At 40.6% G+C, this 24,243-nt stretch overlaps 1 protein-coding gene across 4 annotated transcripts in view; it reads right to left on the bottom strand.

Moving 5' to 3' along the window:
- Nucleotides 1–761: 761 nt before the first annotated feature.
- IL1RAPL2 (interleukin 1 receptor accessory protein like 2) overlaps nucleotides 762–24,243 on the bottom strand; it is a 333,232-nt gene continuing 309,750 nt past the window's right edge. For all 4 annotated transcript variants that reach the window (XM_054289711.1, XM_054289712.1, XM_054289714.1 and 1 more), the window contains 4 exons: nucleotides 20,491–20,636; nucleotides 15,187–15,330; nucleotides 11,450–11,620; nucleotides 762–3,032 (listed from right to left, as the gene is read on the bottom strand). In XM_054289711.1, the coding sequence (XP_054145686.1) occupies nucleotides 2,335–3,032; nucleotides 11,450–11,620; nucleotides 15,187–15,330; nucleotides 20,491–20,636 (1,159 nt within the window). In that variant the 3' untranslated portion in view covers nucleotides 762–2,334. The remainder of the gene's footprint in view (nucleotides 3,033–11,449; nucleotides 11,621–15,186; nucleotides 15,331–20,490; nucleotides 20,637–24,243) is intronic.

Raw genomic sequence — 24,243 nt, 5'->3', positions numbered from 1 at the left:
TTTTTTTGAGTTTGCATGCTTAATACAGAACTAGCAGGTTTAAAATCTCACTGAACATTCTATGTGAATTAATCAGATTCTAGAGTAATGTGGGAAGGAAAATAATGAAAAGTACAGCTTTTCATTTAAACATATGCAGCTCTTTTCATGCAGGGTTTTCATTTAGGATTTTTTTCCATTTTTTAAAATTACACTTTGCATTAAAGAACATAGCCAGTGTAAACACAGTCTGTAACACTTATAAAACAGTGCAAATTTTGTAAATTTTTGGGAGGAAGTTGAAATACATATATTTATAATGGAGGTAAAATCGCTTTCTTTCTCGGTAGAAAAATACATCTATTAAACACCTATGTTTGGAACTTAACTTCACAAAAGAGCAAGTTATAGTTCTATACTGTGTAATAAATTAATATATTTTCTAGATTTCCACTTTCGGTGTTAGTGTCAAATGCATAATAATATTAGAAAAAATGAGAGAAACATGTATTATTTGAACCTAATTAAAAGTCTTACAGACAATGACTGGTGAAGGAGGGCACAGAATAAAGAACTGGGGAAAGAAGCAATGGAAAAATACTGACCTCTATGAATTATTGCACATTTGAGATCATTTTCATGGCCCTTGGGCCAATTCTGGATACTTTTAAGTCTTAGGTCAGTGTTTGTTTCCATTTGACTGGAGGGTACAATTTAGGAACCACTGCAAAATGTCAAGGATTTACTGAATTTGTTTGCTGATGAAACCACAGGCAGCTGAGTGCAGAGTGCTAACTTTTATTCATGCAATCAAAGAGAAAAATGCTAAAGACATACTGAAGCACAGGCAAGGTTGCCTGCCTCAAAATATTTTTGGGAACTTGCTCCAGCAGATGTTACTGAGACAAAACTCTCATGTCTGCTGTGTTTTCATTAGAGCCATGCCAAAACCTGCAAAACTGGCTTTTGCCTTCATTATTTTAGAGCTTTTTCCTTTAATACAATTGTCTCCATAGCCTGACTCTGCAACCCTTACCCAGCTGAGTGTGGAAATCTCCATGAAACACCCTGGTACTCACAGAGCAGCAATCCCTGATGCTGAGCACCTCTGGAACAATTCTCATCCAGCAGCAGCAGGAAGGATAAATGACAGGATCCTATTTGACTGATGGGATCACTCACACAAGTGTGAAATGCAAGACCTTGCCAGTTGCTGAAAAATATTACTTTTCACCAGTTACACAGAGAGTAGAAATATTCCTGCTTCTGCCATATTTAAAAGGTAAATAAATTGGCAGGTAGATAAACAAGAGAGAAAACGGTTTCAGGTGATTATCACTGCAACAGAAGTCAGACTTACTAGTAAACCTGAATAATTCAGCACTTATCTCTGAATATTGCTGTAGTTTTCTATTGCTGATGTTCTCACAAAAAAAAGGTTAATTTCAAATTGTAACTACTGATTTTGGAAAAAAAATCCTACATAAAATTACTTTACTACAAATCTTAGATCTTAGGAAATTTCAGATTAATGAATCGGCCAATAGACAGCTAAGTTTATACTTAAACTGCTTGGAAAAAGTCATTAAAAATCTGCAAAAAATTGTGAAACAATCTATAGTTGAGAGAAAAATTGTTTAAAATCCTCTTAAACATCTTCCAGTATTCTAGTAAGTTGTTTAATAAAACCACATTGCTAACCATTGACTAGGAATAGAACATACCTCAATAATAAAATGAAGAGATGCTGATGGGAGCAGGTGATTTATTTTGTAACTGTTACTATGCACTTTATTGATAAAGCTTTGTCTGCATTGTTTCAGCTGGGCATCTTCTAAGAAGTATTTGCAAGACAATGTTAACAGGAAGGTTTCCTTCTCCTTCCTTTTCAAGATGATTCACCCCTTGTGGTCTGTGCAGGAGATACTAATTCTTGTAGCATGATTAGAATTTCAAACTGTACTGTAGTCGATATGAAAAACCCAACAACTTCTGTGTATTCCAGATACTGTTACCTAAATATGTATGGATGTTGGAGATCATACCCAGTGACCTTTTATCCGTCCCAGATTGTAAACCTACTGTGAAGTGACGGGATGCGTTTTTCTCTCCCCCCCTCCTTTTTAAAGAAGCAATAAAACTGTACATTAAAAGACAGGAAGGACATTACTGAGTTACAAAAGAATGCCCCCTTTGTCAATAATTTGTAAATGTAAACAAAACAGTTCAAGTAGAAAAGCAAACAAGTGTGCTGCTGCTTTGAATAGGTTTTCTCACCCCGTGCGGGTACGGCAAAGTTCTTTATGGGCGTCTCTTCATGGTGGCCATGAAGCATCTCCAAAGAGCCCTGACGTTCTACCAGATATCACTGGTGAAGCTGAGCTCCTTGGCCGACAAAGGCAGCAAGGGGCTGTTCCTGTGGAACTCCTGGGGCTCCTTGACGGCGTTGTTGAGAGGTAGCTGTCCGTTGAGGAGCGCCAGGGGGATGTTACAGTACGTGTGGTGGTTGCTGATGGAGGCCAGGGGCAGCGTGGCCGCCGACACGTCGCACTCGTAGCCGCGGCAGAAGTGCCGGCCGTGCGCGGAGTCTGCCTGCTGGAAACCGCCCAGGCCCGCGCGCGACTCCACCAGCGTGGCAGAGGTGCCCGTGACGGCGAGGGAGGGCACAGTCTGCAGGTCTCCAAAGAGGCCCTGCTCTGCAGAATCCAGCACCTGATGCCGAGACACCACCTCCTTTTTCTTCCCTGGCATTTCAAAGACTAGGCGCTTCCAAAACTTAGAGTTCAGTTTGCTGCTTTTTGGTCCTTTCCATTTGACCACTGAGAGAAGTTTGATGGTGTGCTTTAATGATTCCACTTCGTGATAATTCACCTTCCCTTTTAATTCAGTACACTCAATCAAAATAACTTTGATTTCTCCACTGACTAGCATGTTATGGAGTCTGTTTTCCATCTCAAAAATACTCCATCCTCTCCTGAGAACATAGTCTGGAGTTAACACGATAATGAGTCTTCTGCTTTGCTCAACACATCTTGTGAGATCTTCAATGTAGGCTACAAATTATAGAAAAAGAGAAAGAGTAAAGAATAAAGAAGTCTATTGTATTAAAACATCAGGCTTGCAATCAAGTATAACAAAATCCTGCATTTAACTGATCCATACCATATAAAATAATGGGCATTTCAATATACTCCAACAAAAATAGGATTTTGTATCACAAAATATTTCTATTTATGGAGTACACATAGGAAACTCCTTAATAACACCCTCCATCCTTTACTATTTTCCCCTGTTCATTGCAGCAGGATGATATTTACATAACACTCTTGCTATGTAGGTGCATTAGTGAATAAAAACACACATTTCACTTAGTGAAAAAAATATAGGTCGAAATCAATGCAATGTTTGTGTAAATTCTAACATTAACATTGGTTATGATTAACACTGTGCTGAGGGAAGCAGGCTCTGGGGAGTGGTTCCCGTGTTCCAGATGCAAAGACATGAAGGTGCTGCAGGGTGTATGAACCATAACTTGCAAAAGCTCAAAAGAAATGAACCCTCATCACATGCAGAACTTGTGCTATTGCATAGAAGCATCATGGGAGCTTTTTCTTCTTTAGGTATTGACCACAAAAGCATAAGAACATTCTTTGTGGCTCAGTGGTCTGTGTTAGTATCACAAACCTGTGCTTCTATGTACCCCAAGGTATTAACAGAGACTTCACAAGTGACAGGAACAAATGGAAAATTTAAACATATTGGAAGTATTTATTTGTTGAGACATCAGTGACAAAGAAAATAGTAGAATTCTTTTATTCATGCATGCCAAGTAGTTGCAAATGATCAGTGTAAGCAGAAATGCCAGTCCCATCAGCAGCTCCATGATGCCAGTTTACTGAACTTCAAAATGTTTGTGAAATTGGACTTTGATTCCTGAGTTTCACTTATCCCAGGGATGGTAGGGAAGAGAAGCCAAATACACTGGTCTGACATGGAACAGGATGGGAAAGAGATCTACTTACAGACCTGATCAAAAACCCATTCAAATGAACAGACTTCATTCAACAAACTTCAATGGGTTTTAGGTCAAGACCAGAAAAATTAAATCCCCTGAACAAAACCGCTAAGGGCAGAAAATGTTCATTGGTTGCACAGCATTACAACTGCAAACTTTGAGACAGGATATCTTTGCGTTTTTAAACTACATGAACCTCTTGACCATGCTACTGGGAATGTGCTGCCTGACCACAAAGGAGAAGCACGTGTTAGAAATGAAGACTTGGACACAAGAGCTGCACAGAACAGATCTTTACTCAGCACAGGGCAGGACTTCTCTTACACATCTGCCCTCTAGCAAGAACAATAATTACAATAACATCATTAATCAACATCTGTTACTGCAAGATTCATTTTATAGTCCCGGGCACCATACCACAGCATGCTTATTCACACCACTTCCAGTAAAGTAAATTGCTACAAAATAGGCCAACAGGAACATTCTAAAATAGCTCATTTTCATGAGACTGAAGGCATAGTTAGCATCAAATCTGCCTTTACCAATGTTTTATTTCACCACTTAGCAGCAAGAAGAATTTCTTTCACAAATGGAAAAAAGAGGCAATTGCAAACATCCCACAGACACACAAAAATCTAAGACATACACATACATTACAAATGTCTATGCAACAATCCTGACTTTTAGTTAATGGTTTATGACTTTTTAATCATGCAGCATTTACAGTTGTTTTTGTATTTTGTTTCTTGAAGTACTTTATGAGGAAACCCCCCCATTGTTCTGTGTAAAATAGTTACTTATTAATGAAAAAAATTCAACATTAAAATCCATGGGAGAGGCAGTGGAGCGGGGAGAGAATCAGCAACAATGAGAAAATGATAAGCAGAACTGGTGAAACAAAACTTAAGGAAAGGTAGAAATGTTCAATACAATGGAAAGATATTATCCCAATGTATCAACAGCTCAGACTCTTCATTTTCTTCCTTTCTTTCTGCTCCCAAAAAGAAAGAATTTAGGTGGGAAGCTTCATCATTAGAGGTTGAATCTGCAAGATACAGTAAAACAACAAACTATCATGCATCTTTCCTGAGACATATTCATCCCTCCTCCAAACACTGAGAACACTGCTATGCACAAGACAATTCCCTGCAGGACACAATACTGGGCAGTACCATATGTCCAGGGTAGTGCTGAGCATGGCCATGCATATCCAAATGCATCCAATCGAGAAAAAACATAAACCAACAAAACAAACAAAAAAATCACTCCACTTTCATCTCTTCAAATATCCAGCACCAATCATTTCAGTAGTGACACCCCAGCAATAATCCATCACACCATAGCAATCAAAGAGTTGTCAGCCTTTGCCTTGGGCAAACAGGGTGGAAAGAAGATGGGAGAAATTCCCTATTTTCTTGGGTGGACGGACACTTCTCTCCTCTGTGCTTCTCACATCTCTTTTGGATGCCCACCTTCCTTACTGGGTATTGCTACATCAGAGCTCTGTCCTCAGCTGAGGAATGAACGCCTTCAGAAACGGTCTTGAGGTGATCCCTCAAATTCCACGCTGGGAGCTGGTCACTGGTGGACATGGCCAATGAACAGGGGACTGGTTGGTGCACTGAGGGCAAAGTACACTGAGCTACAAGAAACTGGAACCCCGAATTTCCAGCCATCTGGTCCAGAAGTACTTATTACTCCCACTAACTCCAGCTTGGGACTACTACTGAAGGCAGGTGACAATCTTCCTGGAGCCTGTGGCTCCTCTGGGTGCACTCTACAATATATCATATTTGCACCACTTGAACATTTCTGTGAAGAAAAGCATGGGAAGACAGATTCCTGTCCCTGGAATTTCCAGCTTTATTTTTCCCAGTGGTACCAATCTGACTCCATAAACCTCTGAGTTGCTAAATCATCTGCTCTCCTTTTACTTTAGAACTGGAGACTTCCCAAAATCCTGCAGGTTCAGTTGTCTGTCTCAAGTGTTCACTCCATTAGAAAGTACTAAATCCAAGGAATCTATACTGCAATGTGGGATGGAGAAAGTGTTGCTTTCACCTTTCCAGCAAGCTAAGAAATTATGGTCAGGAATGACACAGTTTCATTTGCAAGAAAAAACTGAATAGGGACTTCAGGAATACTGTCACCAACCAGTATCAACTGTAAAGCTCCAGAGCAACATATTTCCATCAGATAAATATAATTTCACTGTAACTTCACTTTTGCTGCAGGAGGTGTCAACAATGATATTTCATTGAAAAAGGAGAAAAAAACCATTGTCTTGGTGAAGCCAGTATGGAATTATTCACTTTTAAGTCCCAAGGATCGTATTTTATCATAAATTAGAATGTAAAACTAAGATGTCACTGTTAGATCGAACCCACTTGTTTTTACTGAAAAAACACATTTTAAATTTTGATCATTTTTCCCCATCCTTGAAACACTGTTTTGCAGTATGGTACAAAACTCTTTCCAAAATGTTAGCAACTCCCATAGGTAAAAAAAAATTAAATAAAATTTACATTGTGAGTGGCTTTATCAGCTTTATTTTATGCAGCATGTTCAATGCAATGCCCAAGGAGGAATGGACAGCAAGAAGTGTTATACCCAAACCCAAACATTGTTTTAGTCTTGCCAGAAAATGGCAAGCAAATTTGTCTTGACAGCAAGTATGTGCTCACCAAACACTGTCTACATGTAACGATGCTGAACTGGAGTTTGAAGCACTAAAGAAGAGAATTTCGAGAAATGCATCCCATTTGCAATTAAATAATGTGTAACTGCCTATGGAATCCTTAATGAGCTACATTAACCACAGGCTGGAAGGAAATCTAATATGCAAGCAGACTAGGAGCAAGGAAATTAATGAACGCTATGGGCACAGAGTTGCTTACACAAAGAAATGACTGACTAACCAGATTCAGATGATTTTCAGGAGTTGAGGGAGAAGGAAAAAACCACTAGAAATCATATAAAATCATATGGATATTTTTGGGCAGCACTATGAGAATCAAAGAGTATCTACCATCAAACCCATGCTGGTTGGTTCCTGGCACTCTGAAAATAACCAGCCTTTCTGTGTTTGGCAGTGTGACCATCACTTGAGAAAGTTATTTATAGAAGAGTAATTCAATCCTGGTTTCCTAGCTGAATAGTTCCCAAACCCTGAGTCTGATTACTTTATTATACCACCAATGATTTTGTGTCTTGCTTTTCCTATTTATTAAATATATTTTGCTTCTCTTAGCTTGGACCAGAACAACTGAAACACAAAGCAGAGTAATGGCCCCTTCCCAGACAGAGCCCAATCCCTGGATGAGCTGAGGGACAGCTGATGAGTTTAACATAAAGAAACAAATAATGCAGGTTAGTGCACTATAGGACAGGCAGCCCTTCTGCCTTTTGTTCATATTTATTCCTCTTTCAGCTGACATCTGTGTGTGTCCCTGCTACCCTTACCCATGCCTGACATTAAAAGCAAGATTCATACAGAGCAGACAACCAGGCATTCCTGAAAGGAGTTTGTGGAGCTGGATACCAAAGAAATGGTATCCTATAGGTAACAAAGGCTCCTTGAAAAATCCAGACACGTGATCCAACCAGGTTTTCTTCAGGCAGGAGCCCAGGAAGCTGGAATTTCCCAGGCAAAACCCACACAGATGGGTAGACAAAACTACAAAGTTCCAGAACTACAATATTGACTGTCGTGTGCTTTTTATCACATGACATTGACACTCTCCCCTTGTGCTGAGAACTTCTCATTTTTCAGGTAAACAAATATTTTTATTCCATCGCTATTTTTTTCACTGCCTAATCATCATACCCTGATGAGCTGGAGTGAATTGTTGGTGTTTTTTCAATCCTGTCAAGACCAAATGCACATACGCTTAGAGAACACCTAGATGATGCTCTAACAGATATGTATTGCTGGTATTAAAAGTCTAACTTGACAATTTTTACCTCTTCATTTTCAGGTTTTAAAATAATTTGCAGAAACCATGGAAAAAAGTACCTTCCTCTGATGTAGTCCTGGTTTTAGAAGAGTGACAAGCAAACAGATGTTTTTCACTGCAGACATCATCCTTGGCAAGACAAAAAATGGCTCAGGTGAAAACATAACTCGTCCTGTTAACACCCCACCAACTACTCAATCTCCTCAGGTCTCCTAACCCTGAATTAAAAAATCTTACAGAGCTTGAATGTTTGTTGTGGGAAAAGGTTTGTAAAAAGAGCCCTGAAAATGAATAGGGTGAAAATAATGAGAATTACTCAGGAATTCAGTCAGAAGTGCAAGTGCATCTCAGGGATCCCAGTCTCCTTATGCAGGGTAACTTGTCCAATTACACCTAAGTTACCTGGCAGGGAGGTGTGTGTGCTGTCAGCTTTGACAGAATGAAGAACACTCATTCTGCTAAGACCAAAGAGTATTCTTTAAGAAAGAATAGCTGCTACAGTACTTCCCATAACATGCAACTCAATTCCAGGGTTACAAACTCGGTCTCCATTGCCATGTCTCCCTCCTGGGTCACCAGTCTTGCCTCCCACAGCTCTGTGGGATTCTGTTCCATCTTGCCAGCTCAGGGATCCATCCATGCTGCTCTCAGGCAGCACCAAGAGCATCACAAAGGTCCCTGCTGGCCATGTGTGATGGGCATTGCTGAGGCCATTGGCATCCTTCATGGTGCCTCTCCCTCCCACTGGCACAAAATGCACTACTGGGATAAAATTTGTCTCCCAGCAGGGCTCAGAACCAACACCTCCTGCAAAAATGACCCATCTGACCTGAACCCTGGGATCTGCTTCCCCATGGTGAAGAGGTGGCCTCAGTCCCCACAGCCAGCACCTCTGTCCTCCTGGGGACAGCAGCAGTCCATGGACATCCCTGAACCAGACACAGAGCCGAAGGCAGAGCTTGGACATGTCCCAGCCACAGCACATCTGGCTGTAATCTCTCCCTGTGCTGCACAGGGACATGCAGAGCCCATCACAGCTTTCCCCCAGAGGTTAGCAATGAGCCAGCTGGACAAAAACACAATCAAACTCGTCCCTGAATTTCCCCCAAGTCAGCTTTTTAGGCTGTTTGCAGAACTGCGCAAGAAAATTAATGAAATAGTATTTGACAAATCTATTTTTTGCCTGCTCTCAAACGCAGGGAGCAGCTGTAGGAGCTGCTGCATGCCAAGAAGGAAGCGAATGGTGCACACCCTCCCGTGGCAGCTCCTCACAACTGCAGGGATTGCGGGAGGCACCAGCCGTACACAGCTCCTGGCTGCACTGGGGGACACACGCCAAGGTACACAGGATACAGAGGGACACACATCAGAGCAGAGAGTGGGAAACGATTACATTGATGAAAGCAATTTACCCTGAAAGATGAGGAGGTGAAACATGTGAGAAGAGATATTTCTTAAAATAAAACAATAGCTGTGATCAACTCCCCATTTTTCTACAGAAATCTACCCTGGACAGTAATATATTTTGTCACATCTGCCGCTTTTTGAGACAGTCGCTCTAAACCATGCTATGTTTTCCTCTGAAGTTTCCAGCAGGCCCATTCCACATCACACTGCCCTCACTAAGCACTGCAAGTCCTGGTGAGAGTGGTGAGGATTCAGCAGAACACAGGCACATTCCACTACTCCAGGGCACAGAGAGAGCTCACAAATACAGGAGGCTGAGTCTTCCCTCCTTCCCCATCCCCTCACCCTCCCTCTAGCCCCTCTTGAAATAAAGTGCTTTCCCCCATATCTTTTTCAAAGCCAAAGCATGCAAATCACACTCATTTCAGCTCCACATTTTATTCTGCCTTGTCATTATGTCTGATTAGGCGTTCTTGAAGCTCCATGTGTTAGAATCAGGCCTTTTCATAACACTGAAGAAGTGAGTTTGAGAGGAAAGAAGAAGGATTAAATCTGTGAATGTTCATAAATGAGAACTGACATTTTCAGGTACCCTACATTTTCAGGAGAGGTTTAATGAATACCCAAAGTGATGGCAAGTGTTTGCTGAGTGCCTTGCTGACAAAAATAGACAAAAATAAAATACCATGCTGGCTGGAACAACAAGTGGAAAAAAGAATTTCATTTCAGATTAATGTGTGCTTCAGCATAGTTATTATTGAAGAGTTAACTTTAAACTTCTTAGTTCACTTGCAGAATTGCTATGTGTAACTCTGCTATATTGTTGGATACGAAACAACTAGTTACAACAATTCTGTGGTTGTTACCACAGAAAGATGTATTTCCTCTTAATAATATCTAAAAATTTGATATAATTTGCTTGTACTGTAAGAAATAAGAAAGCTATAAGCCAAGTCCCCTTTCTGTAATTTCTCACTATGGGAGAAAAACTTACACCTTGCAGGGGCAAAAAGAAAAAGTGAATCAGCTCTAAACTAAGAGCTGAAAATGCATGTGATAAATTCAAGCCCCTGCACAGGTTTTTCATGATCTCTGGTGAGGCTCTGACTCCTCTTTCCCAGTGCTAAAGGGTTCAGAGCTCTGTTTCCAGTGCTCTCAAAGGTCAGAGAAGAAGCAGGCTCTGACTCCTGGGTCAGGCACTTGGCACAGTGAGGCAGCAGCTCCAAGTCTTTTGGCAGGCAGGTTGTAATGCAGCTATGCTCGAGCTATTCCATGTTTGGAGACATCTGCTCCACTACAGCCATTGCTTTGTTCTCTTGTTCATGTTTTCTACACAGTAGCACATACAGAGAGAAGCTCATGTTCTCTTCTACTGTTTTTATGAAAGTGATTTGGAGATGGAAAAAAAAGGCTGATTTTTCACAAGGGTAGCACTTAAAATAAATATAATATTAAAGCAAACATACTGTGCATTCAAAATTCATCAACACAATGGATATGATTTGTGGTCTTTTTGATCTGCTCAAAAATGAGTCTGGTAGAAGAAATGCCATAACTACCATTAGGAAAGCATTGACCTTTAGCAGAGACATCCAAAGGTGCTGCTGAATCTTATGAGACTCACAAGTTAAGGAAAACCCCAAAAGACAATAGAAAAGATGACTTTTACTAGTAAAGCTGCTGCAGAGGAAACAACTACTCACTGAAAAAACAAATAATCCCATTTTCAATCATGTAACAGAGATGATAAAATCCTTTAGAAAGTTTCCTGCTTAGTTACCTGTGTTTCATGTAGACATTTTGGACTTGGTATTGCTTGCAGTGCTACAGCCTTCCCTGTAGGAAGGTTGGCAGATTGATTGCCAATCAATGATTTGCCAATCAATGGCAAATTGATTTCAATGGATATTCCCTCTGATTTCAGTGGTGCAGGAACAAGCTCTAACACAGAATTCAGATTTGCAGTGCTGAGGAAACTTTTCCAATCTTTGCAACCACTTCCCAAGGTTTTCCATATCTAGTACTTATCACACAGTCCAGGCCTTAGTGACACATCAGACAGAAATTAAACTGAAAGGTCAGAAATACTTACTTCCACTAGGGATCAGGTCCCTATCTGGAATGAAGAGTTTATATCCATAGTGCTTTTCTAGAACATCTGGCAGAATTTCAAGTGCAAACTGCTCCTCTTCATTATTATCACGATCTAACGCATCAGGATCCACTTTGGTGTAGGAAAGATAAGCATCATATTCTTTGTTGTCTGCAAGAAAACAAATCATGTTCAGCCTGCTGTTTGCAAGAACACTATAAGGAACACAGGAGAGTACTGGGAAATTGTATTATTCCTTGAAACCACCAAGCATTTCCCAAAAAATGGGGACTTTTCACAGGAACACATGATCTGGCTTCCAGGCAGAAATCTCATGGATCCTTTCAGTTTTCTTCTGCATGCTGAGCAGTAACTCTGCTCCATGTGGTCAGACATGTGCCACAGCTGAAAACATCATGAGCAAAATTTTCATACAAATATTAAAGTGGAAACTTTTATTTTAAGCCTTTACATATTTGTAATGCAATTCTTTCAACCTCTATTACTCAAGAGTTCTAGGAGTATGTTAAAGTTTTCAGCTTGGAAAAGTTTTGAACCCAGAAAGTTTGAGCAAGGAAAATTTCCTTCCATAAGTAATTGTGAGAAAAGACACGATTAATTCAAATAAATACTGACTATTCAGAAAACAATGCCAAATACAAACAGTTCAAAGCATTTTTTTTTCCAGAAAATCCCATAATTTTAAAAATCAATATCATCATTTTGGATCACAATCCACTTGATCCACAAGATTTGAAAAACTTGGGGATCACATTTTAAGAGAGACAAATGACTCCCATAAAGGGCAACATTCCTTCTTCTCCCCTCCTTCCTCCTCCTCCTGCCCAGCACTGGGGCTTGTCTCCAGCTCTGCTTCTGAAACATGGAGCTAAGAGCTCATGAGTGTGCCAGGAACAGAAGTGGTGCCACCACAGAGCTGGGGACCCATGCTGGGATCAGACTGTCTTAGTGACATTTCTCTTTGTGTTCCTCTGCAGTAATGGAAAACAGTATATTGAAAAAGTCAACCTTCAGCAATTCAGCCTCTAGGGAAGAGCCCAGCTGCCATTATTTACAGAAAATGAAAAATCAAATAGTTAATGTTGTGAGAAGAAAACTGCATGAATGGAGGGTTTCTGAGTACCAATTATCTGTAAAGAATAGTGCACATGAAAGATAATTAAAGCAGTTAAAATTCCTCAATATATTCTGATAAAAAGAACAAATACCCAATCATAATAAAATATATCTCTTGATGACCTTGAACTGATGGTTACTTATAATTCCTGACACATAGCCAGACCCATGAGGGTCAGAGCTGTACTCAAAGCATGTGAATAATTACAAATTTGTAAAAGGCAATTTGCCTAGAGCCACCATGGCTGTGGGGGACGATGGAAGATGTCCACCTGGCTGGCTGACATTCCTCTGAAGTCAACAGACCAGCCAGCTTTGGAGGCCTATCCAAAACCTGCCTCCCTGTCCATAAGGAAGCCTGCCAAAACCTTTTAAGAGATGCCAGTGATCGTGGAGGCAGCATCCCTGCACAGTGTGGGAGCTGCAGAGCCCCGACATCCCCGGGGGCAGAGCACCAGGGTCCCTGAGCCCCTGCCCACAGTGCCAGCCAGCAGGATGCTGGCAGGAGCAGCTCCCTCGGGCTGCTGGCAGCTCGGGCAGTGGTGGGGCAGCTCCTCAGCCCCTGCTGGCTGCCCACAAGCTCTGTGTTCCAGGGCAGAGAAGGAGAGCTGCCCACACTCACCCACTGCCAGCTCTGGGGGCTCTGGGAGCAGCACTGTTTGCAGCCATTTCCTAAATGCATCCTTTAATCCTCAGTGTCATTTTCTCTAAAAGCAATGCTACACACAACACAGGAAGTGAGTGTGTCCAGCATTGCTTACGTGGGGTATATTTAGAAACAGGAATAAAGCAGATCTGTTGAGTTCCAAATCTTCTTTTATAAAGAAATACACATACAAGTGGAAAATGACCCTGTGATTGCATCCATACAGCTGAGTGCTCATGGGAGCTCTGTATGCTCCCCCTACATGAGAAGAAACAAACATCCCCATATATGCTTTGACTTCTGTAACATTCTGCCTCCATCTTTCATCCTGCAGGATCAGAACAAGACACAAAGCTGTGAAAAGTCTACAATTATGTACTGGAAAAAGAAAAGGTTGTTTTCAAAATTTATAGGCACACAAAAGTCCCTACGTACTCATGGGGCTTCCTCTAAACAACCAGAAAATAATATTGTTTTATAAATTAAAAAATTATTGAACCAAGTATTTTTTATATGAGTCAAAATGCAGCAGTTTCATGCTGAAAACAGAAGATAAACAAAGTGAAGCAGGCTGGAGGAAGTTACCACTTTTGGTTGGTGTGAAGCAGGGATATTATGTTGGTATAATCCCAGGGTGTTTCAGGTAAAGTACTTCTCAAACCACATAATCTCACCCTTCCCTTTGTCCTAGGTACCAATATAAATATTGTGCAGTATTGTAGAGTATGGAAAAAGCATAAATTTATTTTTTTCCCAGTCATACATGAGGATTGAGAAAGAGCAAGTTTCCTGATCTCTATTTCTGCTATTTATCACGGAATCACAAAGTATTTTGAGTTGGAAGGGATCCACAAGGATGATCCCTCCTCTTTCTAAAATTCCTTAGATGTCATTCCATCCATTCTCCAAGACTCCTATGGATTTCATCATAGTGGAACCTTTTCACACCATATCTACCCATTGTGAAACAGAAACATTTATCACTGTGATAACAGAAATGCCAATTGCAGGAGGCAACATGTCTATGCAACTGCACATTGTTTTGGCTCTATAGAAAATGCGTTCCCTGCTCTCTTTTCAAATACATTTGAGTTTCTGGATGTACCATTCCAGAGCCTGTGTGACTTCTAAGTGCTGCAGTGGGCTATGGCAAGCCCCTGTACTTGAATACTGCACTTTCTCTCTCTAGCAGATACTACTTAGATGAATATTAATAGCATATTAATTATAAAATAAGTGTTAAGAACATAGTAATAGGATTTAAAGATTGGAATTTAGTTTAACGGGCTTACTCCGGCTTCATAGAAGAAGGAATGTTCTATATTCAGAATTAAAACTTCAATTTAAAAATACAAGTTTAGCTTTAGGCACCAAACAGAATATATGCTAGTGAGAGGGAAGGTGGGGGAAAAAAATGGAAAATAGTCTATTTTATTCCTAAAGATACACCCCAGGCAAGCTGCACATTCCCACCAAGTTGTTTACAGTCTCCCAATGAGCTGAGGTAACTAGTTGGCCTCAGAACAATCACCTCTCACTGGTCAGAGGAGGTCACTGGAAGCCTGGTGGCAATTCAAAGAAAATGCTTCATGAAGGACACCTGTGAAAGGCTGCTCAGATTTACAGAGTGGATCTCAGGAGAGGGGACCCTGGGCACATGTGGCACCGGACACATGAAGGTGAAGAGTTCACAAATGACTTGTGAGCCTCTGTAGCAGACTCATGAACAATTCTCCTGGCTCCCTTTGGCTCGTGGCAGAGCCCAGTGACATTCCTGTGGAAAGACTCATTGATCTCGGGGGGCTTTGGGAGCAAGTCTTAGGGCTTTACACTGTTGGGTGCTTAGTAGTTTAAACTAGCAGCAGGTGTCTTTTAGGATTCATTTCAATCTCACCACTTTGGGTCTCTGAAATATTTCCATTGCATATATTGAGTTTCCTGTGCAACTGCTTACCATCAGCTGCTTCATCTCCTCCAAAGTTCTGTCTGTAGAACAGCATTAACTCTATGTTGTAGCACTTATAGATGGTCACGAGCAAAATAAGCAGAAGAAGGATGGCTCCCAGTCCTCCAGCAAGTTCTATTTTGTAGATCAAATCTAAAATTAGCAAGGAAAGGCAAAAAGGTTATGATCTTTCCAAGCCGTATTTTCTCTAATCCACTGTACAATTCCGCATAAAATTGTGCAGCTTCCAATTACAACCACCATAACATTAAAAATTCCTACTAATTTTGTCCATTGCGTATTATTTAATTTTACTCATTTACTTCATCTACTGCTCATCTGAAATAACCATCTGAAATCCAGAATACATTTGAGGCTACACATGTAAACCTCATACACAAGAACTATGCAGTGATTTTACACAGAGGAGTAACCAACTTTTAATAAGCTGGTGGAGTTTGAAACTTCTGCACTGGCAGAGTGCATCAAATGCTGAATGCAGCATGTGAGGACAGATTGGGCAGGATCCGGTCCCTTCCCCTCCAAATTAGGCAGCTTTGGTTTTCTATTTGTGAAGCCTGTGGACAAGCTGATGTGAGCTGCCAAGCCAGGGCTTCAGCTGGATCACTGGAAAATGAGTTGGGCTTGCAGGAAGGCCAAGACAACACAAGAAGCCAGGAGCACACATCAGGCTGCAAAGAGCCACTTTGTTTGGCACGGCTGCTAACGGGGTTCTCACATATTTGTAGAGCTCACATTATAATTTAATGGGACCTAGTGTTAGCTAAAATTTCCTACTCAGATGCTTTTGTTAGGAAACAGCACAAGAAGTCAAAGAACTTCACAAATGCATCCAGACACAATGATCCATCTTTTACAGTTGGGGAAACAGGCTTAGAAAAGAGAAGCAGCACGTTCAAGGTCATTCAGCAAACCAATGACAAAATGGGATAAAACCCTTGGATACCAGACCATAGCTCCATCTGATGCAAGGGACTAACTTAAACAGCATTGCTCTTTATCCTGAAATGTCCTCTGAATGTAATATTGCTCCTAACACCACCTGGCATATTACTTAGCCATAAAAGACAGAGGATGACAATTTGACTCTCACAGCCTGTATTGGTTCAGATAAGACGTCATGAAGATATTTGCTGCTGTGACAAACACAGTGAGAAGTTGCCAAACTCACACAGCTGGGACAAAGTTCTTGTGATATTTATTGTTCTAAAACTTAGGTCAGAAAAAAATTACTCATATGTCATTTGTGTCACTTTCAAGATAAAAAGCAAATTAGCTGCGTATCTTTGGGGGTTATTTTTGCCTCACCATGCCTTCTATTTCAATAATTAACATCAGATGTCAAGCTATTCCCAGTTTACAGTATCTCTGATGTCTGTCTGGCAAGAAGTCATGGACTAATAGATGGAAAAAGTCTATTATAATAGCTATTTAATCTCTCTGAGAACACAGGGAATTCATGGGACTTTTACTACACTGCATGATAAAGCCTGCATCCTCTGGGGGATAAATCTAGGCAAATGGAGAACAGAGTTGGTTAAAATCCCTTTTGAGGGGATTTTATTTTTTTAAATAGCACTGAATCTTTTTTGCTAGGAAATGGAGATGATGGCAAAACTTCCAGCTTGGAAGGAAAGAAAATGCTGAGCCTTGCAGCCCACACAGGAGCACAGAGTTGTGCTCACTTTGGTGGGGGGAATAGCAGGGTATTAAGCAAACCCACAAAATCCAGCTCAAAAGGCAAAACTGATCAGCTTTTGCATGTCCAGTATTTGTCCCTCTGCCCCATGAACTCTCCTAGAGTACAGACATAAGGACTCTAGGAGAGTCCTTATGGAAAAAGGGGCTTTCCTTATGGGAAAATCTGGGGCTTTTGAGGTCTCCTTATTTCCATTCCAAAGTGGCAGCAATGAGAAAAACCCAGGATGTTCAATTTTCTTGCCTACTCTACTTAGCCTTGGCATCTGATTAATTCCTTCCTCCTCAAGTGGTCCTCACTGAGATAAATAGGGAAGCAGCATATCCAACAGAAAAGAAGTTGAATCTGGTCTCTGTGCTATAAGAGTGACTGAAAAATAGCAAATAATAATATTGATAGTTTCTAATGTAAAATAATGTAGAAGGACCTTGCCACAACATCTTACACATATTTCAGAGGATCATGGTCTTTAAAGTAGCAAAAGTCTCATAAATACCCAATAAGTGAGAGACAACTACATTTTAGAAGTTCCTCATAATTTAGTGATGTATCAGTATCAAACCCATCCCCCCTAAAATTAGTTCCTTGCATGTCTTAATTAAAGGCAGCTTCCTTTAAAAAAAATCATGAGGAAAAGTCATCATAATATTTACTTTTATTTCAATTCTCTACTTCTTGCCACTAAAAGCATGGTCTGACTTTATTCTGTGGTTTCTGACAAGTTATTTATCTTTCAGAACAGTTATATTATAGACTGTGTAGACTTCAGACACTAAATACTGGACTGTGTTCAAACCCTTTTGAAGGGAATCCTGAACTATTCCCACAACTAAGGGACAAGTGGCTGTATATTGTATTTCCATGTTATTTGAGTACCAAATATGCTAGGACAGCATGGCAGAAAAAAAAAAAGGCAAACCAAACCCAGGATTGTTCAGAGCTTATTTCTGAACTGCTTGAGAGCAAGTAACAATGTGGTCTTGAATTAAGTCAGTAAAGAAGAATGTGACAGCAGACAGTTGTGTTCAGGTCTTAGGAGCACCTCTGACTCTGCCTTTGCATTGGTGGCTTTGGGTTTGAAACTTGATTTGGTTCTTTTTCAGGTGGAAACCCCAAACAATACAAATAATCCTAAATGATGGCACATGCTACGGGGCTACACTAGATCTGTGCAAAAAGCCACTCCTGTATTCTCCTGAAGATTAGAGGGGACTGTACCACTAATATAGCAAAGTATTTAATATATTTTCCCTGAAAAATCTGAACAGCTAATTTTTTTTTTCAAAGCAAATTATGTGCTAAAAATAAGCATCTGATGTCAAAACAAGAACTCAAAAAAATCTAATACAACCCCTACAACTTAGATTTTGGGTTTTTCCTGTTTTTCATCCAAGCCAGGAAAAAGCCCTGAACAGAGGGCAGGTCTGAAGACAAAACAGAGCTACAAGTGCCTCTTGTCAAACATGAATAATGCAGCTCGTAACAGGTAAGACTTTGGAGGGAGGAGGATTTCTCTGACTGAGAGATCTCTGCTGCAGCACATTGCAATAGAAATCCCTTCTTTGACATGCACAAAGGATGCTGGTCAACAGCTTTCTGCAAGTCCTGCCCTAAATCTTGTCCCAGCTCAGTAAATACAGTAGTATTTCCTGACTCATGAATATCTACAGTAAAATCTAAGCTGGAGAAAGTTAGTATAAGAAGAATTAAATCAAGTTGCAGAAAGGAAAAGTTTGGTCAAGTATTTGTGAGAACTTAATAAATAACAAACAGGACAATAGGACAGGCAGTCAAAGGACACAGTAAAATACAGTGGTTATTTTAAATGACACTTTAATAGCCTGAAAATCAACTACTGAGAGTGCCTGAGGGGAATATAAGTTTTCTACAGCCACAGTGCAGAGAGAAATGAAATAGTAGCTGCAAAGTGATCTTTTCCACCTCCAAATTCTGTATTCAGCGGTGCCTCTTCCATAATTCCAGCAGAGCTCTGAAATATCTGCATTTTTTTGTTATAAATAAACTGAGCTTGTTATTCTACTATATGCACACAGCAGAACATTCACCAGTGCCAACAGAGATATACTTACTATCAGTTGTATATTTATGAGGTTCAGTGGAAGGAAAGGTAGAACACTTTTTGCACTAGACACTAATCCTTCATCATGATGACCAGATTCCTTAATTAAAGCTGTGACAATCCGTCAGTTTAGATCACAGAATTGTAGAATTGTTTTGGTTGGAAAACACCTCCCAGATGATGGAGTCCAGCCATTAACCCAGCACTGCTGAGCCCACCACTAAACCATGAGGGCCACATGTGCATGGCTTTCAAATCCCATCAGGGATGGTGACTCCAGCATCCCCAGATGCTTTGCCTCCTGGCAGCTTTCCAGCCCCTCTGCCCCAGCCTGGAGCCTGCTGAGACCCAAGAGCAGGACCAAGCACTTGGCCCTGTGGAACCTCACACAACTGGCCTCAGCCCGTGGACCCAGCCAGTCCAGATCCTCTGCAGAGCCCTCCTGTAGGGAAGTTTGTAGTAGATAGTAGAATGATCTGCTAGATCAACATTCCTTTATGCCAACTTTGCCACAGTGAAAGCACACAAAGGACTGGAGCTGCCCTTTCAGGTTTGCTTCATGAAAATAATTCTTCATCTCCTGTTTTGGCAAAATAATTTACATCCAGGAGTGATGGCAGAGGTCTGGATAATGTATCAACTCCTTAGTCAATCTCCTGTGCAGATGTTCTGTGGTTTCACACAACAGCTTTGCCCCAAGAGTGGAGTCTTCCTTTGCTTTCCCAACAATTACTATTCTTACAGCTTTTATGTTTCCTAATACACTGTATCTCAGAGAGATCAGCATCCAATCTAAATGCCAGCCCACTTATGAATAGGAGAGCTGATTGAACAAACAACAGAAGAACTGCCATAGGATACTGTTACACTCCCTTGATAATGACTTTTTCAAACACAGAACACAGCAGCACTTTTAAATTTGGCACATTCAAATCCCAACAGTTCCCTTTCCGCTGTAGGTAATTTGTCAGTAGTGCTGTTCTCCATTCAGAACAGTATGAAGCAAGACAACCATGATCGGGTAACTCTCTGTATTTGTGGCTCCCATTCCATGTTTTAATTCCTGATGCAGTCAGAAATCAAAATGCATGGAGACAGCTTAAAGTTTTCAATTTAAAACACAAAGCCAGGAAGTGGAGAAACATGCGAACATCTGACCTCAGTGCCAGGGCACCTGTTCTAAGAAATGTAAGTTTCAACTTGCCTAGTTAGTCAGTTCTGGGTCAAATTCGTAGGTTGTTCAGTTCAAAATACTTCCCCTGATTACTGGTGCCTTATGGGTGACTGTGTTCCAGGCAAGTGCATCACATGCAAGGGCAATTTTCTAGACACCAAAGAACAATCCATGATTTTTTTTCCCACAAATGGTAAACTGAAGCTGTACATAAGCACACTTCAGCTCCAAGCAGGCACACAGGAGTCCAGCCTGGCTGAGAGAGGTCAGCAGGACCTCTGATTGATGAGTTGCTGCTGAGGCAGGTGAGGTCACAGATAACTAAAAAGGGAGAATTACCTTTTTTGCGCAGAAGAACGCTGGCGTGTCTCCGTCCATTTCTGTTCTCCACATGACATGTGTAGTTGGCCAGGTCTGCCTCCTCTACAGCATCAAAGATCAATGTCAACTCAACTTCTTTTTCTCCAAGATGTTCTCTGAGGAGTCTGGAAGGAAGGGATACAGCCTTTGCTTTAACTGAATTACTATGGATGGCAGATTCCCCAAAGCACTATGATTTCTCAGCACAAGACAATGTTCCTTGGCCTCCTTCACTCCTGGAGAAGGACTTGAAAGGAGACTCATGCTGCCTGAAAGAGCCTTCACAGAGACATTCTCTATGACTGCCAGAAGGATTTTTCTCCTGCCTTGTCTAGTGAGGAGCTGAACCAAGGGCAGGAAGAGTGGCCATGAGCACAGTGGTTATGTGTGGCTTCTTTCTTGGCTCCATCAGAATTAAATGCTAAAAACAATGCTTCTTTTAAAAGAAGTGACAAATATCCATTTTCCAGAAGGAGGATGTGCCACTAAGCCATCAGTGAACAAATTACAGGGCAATTTAAAGGCTGGGTACTGTGATACATTTTAATTGTGTGGAAAACCAACAAAAGGAGCTGTGCTACTCTTTGGAATTTTCCTCTGTTTTCTGGGGCTAGATCCTGACTTTTAAAAGAAACAGTGTCAAGAACAAGAGCTCTCTCCTTCTTTGAGAGGAAAGTGGAGATGTGCAAAATCCCCACAAATGGAATAAAAGTTCTAGCAGACTTTCAGGCCAGAGGTACAGCCTTTTCATGTCATTGTTCTCATGTGAACATTAAAAAGAATGCAAAGTAAATGCACGTTTTCTGCCGCTGACATTGAGTCTAAAAATACAATACCCTATTCTCTCAAAAGGCTTATCACTTGCTCCAGAAAAAGTTGCTGCTCCTTTGAACAGAGAAATGTAATGTCAAGTAAAACCCACCAGATTAATTTGATCCTGTTTGTGTAATGCTGCACAAGAATGTAAACAGAAAATGTGGGGTGCCCTCAGAGTCCCCTGTGAACTCACCACTGCATGTGGCATTCAGTGAGTCTGTTCTCTGAAAAGACTGCACAGCACTGTGATGTAAAGGTAGAAATAAAACCCAGGGTCACCAAAAAAGAAATATTTTCTCCCAAGACTGAAAGAAGGAAAGTGGATGGGAAGTAATGAACCAGAGTGCTGCCTGCTCTGGATGGAAACTGCTGTTGGAGACATTTACATTTGTCAGTAATAGCAAACCCCAAACTTCACTTTTATAAACCAAAGACATTGTGTGTGCACACATTTCCTTATGTACATGATTTCACATGACAACCATGGAACTCCAAGCACACTGAAAACAAATCAAAGGAGAAGTATGAGGGCATTGCAGTAGGCAATCACAAATGCCAGCCTGACTGCTACAAACACATCTCTGCAGTAACTCAGAAGAGGCATCAGAGCATCCACAACAATTCAGCCTCTTTCACTGTGGCAGCATAACTTGCAAAAAAGCAAGTGGGAAAACATTAGTTTAAAACCAGGGTGTGTGTGTGTTTGAGAGTGTGTGTGTTGAATTTGGAAACTTGGATTGCATCTTCCCCCCCCCCCCCCCCCGCCAATTAATTCTCATTGATTATTCCTCTTTTTTCTTTTCTATTCTTTTTTTTTTTTTTATTCTGGTCCAGAGTCCAAGTGGTGAAATAATGGAAGAAAGGTTGAATTTGCACAATTTCTGGCCAGAAAAAAACCTCCTCAGAAAGCCTGGTCTGTTTGCATACTCAGTCTAATTACTGGGAGTGAGGTAAATCAATTCTCATTTACCTATTATTCTGCTATATCTATATAAAGACTCAGGAAAGCCACTCTTCTGGTAAACAGTATGCCCAACAACTTTTGGTCTACCAATCATGCTACAAGGAACAATATAATCATTAACAGAGAAGATATCTGGGAAACTAATCTGCAGCATTCTGCAAATGTTCAGATTTTCTTGTTTACTGTAATCAAGATATTTTACACAGAAGAAAAATGGAGACACATTACAGTTAAGATAAAAGAAACTGTTATTTTTATCTACATCTAAACTACATGTATGTAAGATAAAATAACTGACCCTTAGCCTGAATTTAAATAATACATAATCAGCTAAAGAGGAGCTTTCATTAAAAAAAAAGAATATCCAATATATTTGGGCTGACAATTTTTTTAACATATCTTCTAATAGCAAATTTTAGCAAGGGAAATCTATAAAGTGGGACCTAGAATGAAAATGCTGACAAACATTTAAGCATTGTGCTAGCAGCAAAGTGGAGAAAGCTCTTAGTTAAACCTTTCATTCCTGCTTTTTAATTTTTCTTCTTTTTTCTTTTAACATCACTCTACACTTACTTTATTGCCACAGAAACGCACAGCTGGTCACCTGCATTTTTTAAATACACATGCAGCCCTTAATTAATTGCATTGATTAATTAATTGCTGTTGTTGGTTCAGAGAACATGGAGCACAATACAATACCAACAAGCAAGACCTTAAAGGTGCAACAGCATTTGGAGCACACCCAGAAGATGAAGCTCTGTCCTGATCTGAGGTGGGAGAAGCTTCACCAGCATCACTGTCAACACATGCCGGCTCTCATAAGTTGAAAGAACAATAACTCACTCTTTCTGGGTTGCTGAACAAACTGTAAGAGTAATTACAACATTTAATGCACAGCTAAATCAATGGTGCTTGACAACTCACAACAAACAGGATGGAAAGAGAGAAATAAAAGGTGGGTGGTGTAAAAACAACACTCAGTGCCTTCTTTTCCTTCAGGCTGAAGCATTTTATTTGATCTGAAACAAAACATTTTGTCTAGTGAATAATTTTCAGGTAAGAGTATGAATTTTAAAAAGGAAGTGTCATTACAGAATAGAGATGCTTTCTTTGAAAATTATGCAATGGCTTGGATTTTTCAAATCCTTGGTCATATTTTCCCAGTGCTTGTATGCACTAAGTTGAATCTGAATTTAAAACACTTTTATTTGACACCATATTTTCCCAATATTTTCAGTCTTTGTATGACCACAGGTACAAGGCCATAAGAAAGCTTCACTTGGGTCTCTCTGCATGACAGAGGCATGAATTGCAAACCTTTACTAACCTACATGAGAGTTGGGATTAGCAAAAATGAAACTTTCATTCTTTATAAAGCTGAGGATCTTGACTGTGAACAGGGTTATGAATCTACCCCCCTCCTTCTGTTCCTTAACAACAGGCTGCAGATAAAGGAAAGTTCTGTGTGTACACAAGCACCTCTCCAAAGCAAAGTCGTTCAGCTGGCAGCACGACAGTGGCCTTCCCTCCTGCTTTCCTGCATTGTGTTTCTTGTTCTCTGCCCTGAATTTGTCTACTTGAGTGGTATAAGCTTTTCAGGAGAGAGCTGTTGCTTCCACACTTCTCTGCCAAGCACCCAGCACATCAGCTATGGGAGTTGTGCCTCCTGCCCCCAGCACCCTCTCCTAACAGAAAACAACATCCTCATCTTGTCTGAGCATTTCATAACCATCTGTTGGCTTCTGCGGGTGATAAATCAATCAGAAGAAATAAGGCTGCCATTCAAAATGTTTCCAGTCACTTATTTTCATCCCTCTAGGATAAGCTAAACTATTTCCACTTTAAAAATGGACAAGAGGGACAAAACAAGGACAAACACACTTTACAAGATGAGCATTATGACTATTTTGCAGTGTTACCTGTTGAAGAACAACAAAAAACAAAAAAGTAAC

This window comes from Melozone crissalis, unplaced genomic scaffold (genome assembly GCF_028551555.1).
Source record: "Melozone crissalis strain CALT ecotype California unplaced genomic scaffold, PUWL_Pcris_2 ptg000068l_1, whole genome shotgun sequence".
Classification (NCBI taxonomy): Eukaryota; Metazoa; Chordata; class Aves; order Passeriformes; family Passerellidae; genus Melozone; species Melozone crissalis.
This window is presented reverse-complemented; position numbering and strand designations above follow the sequence as displayed.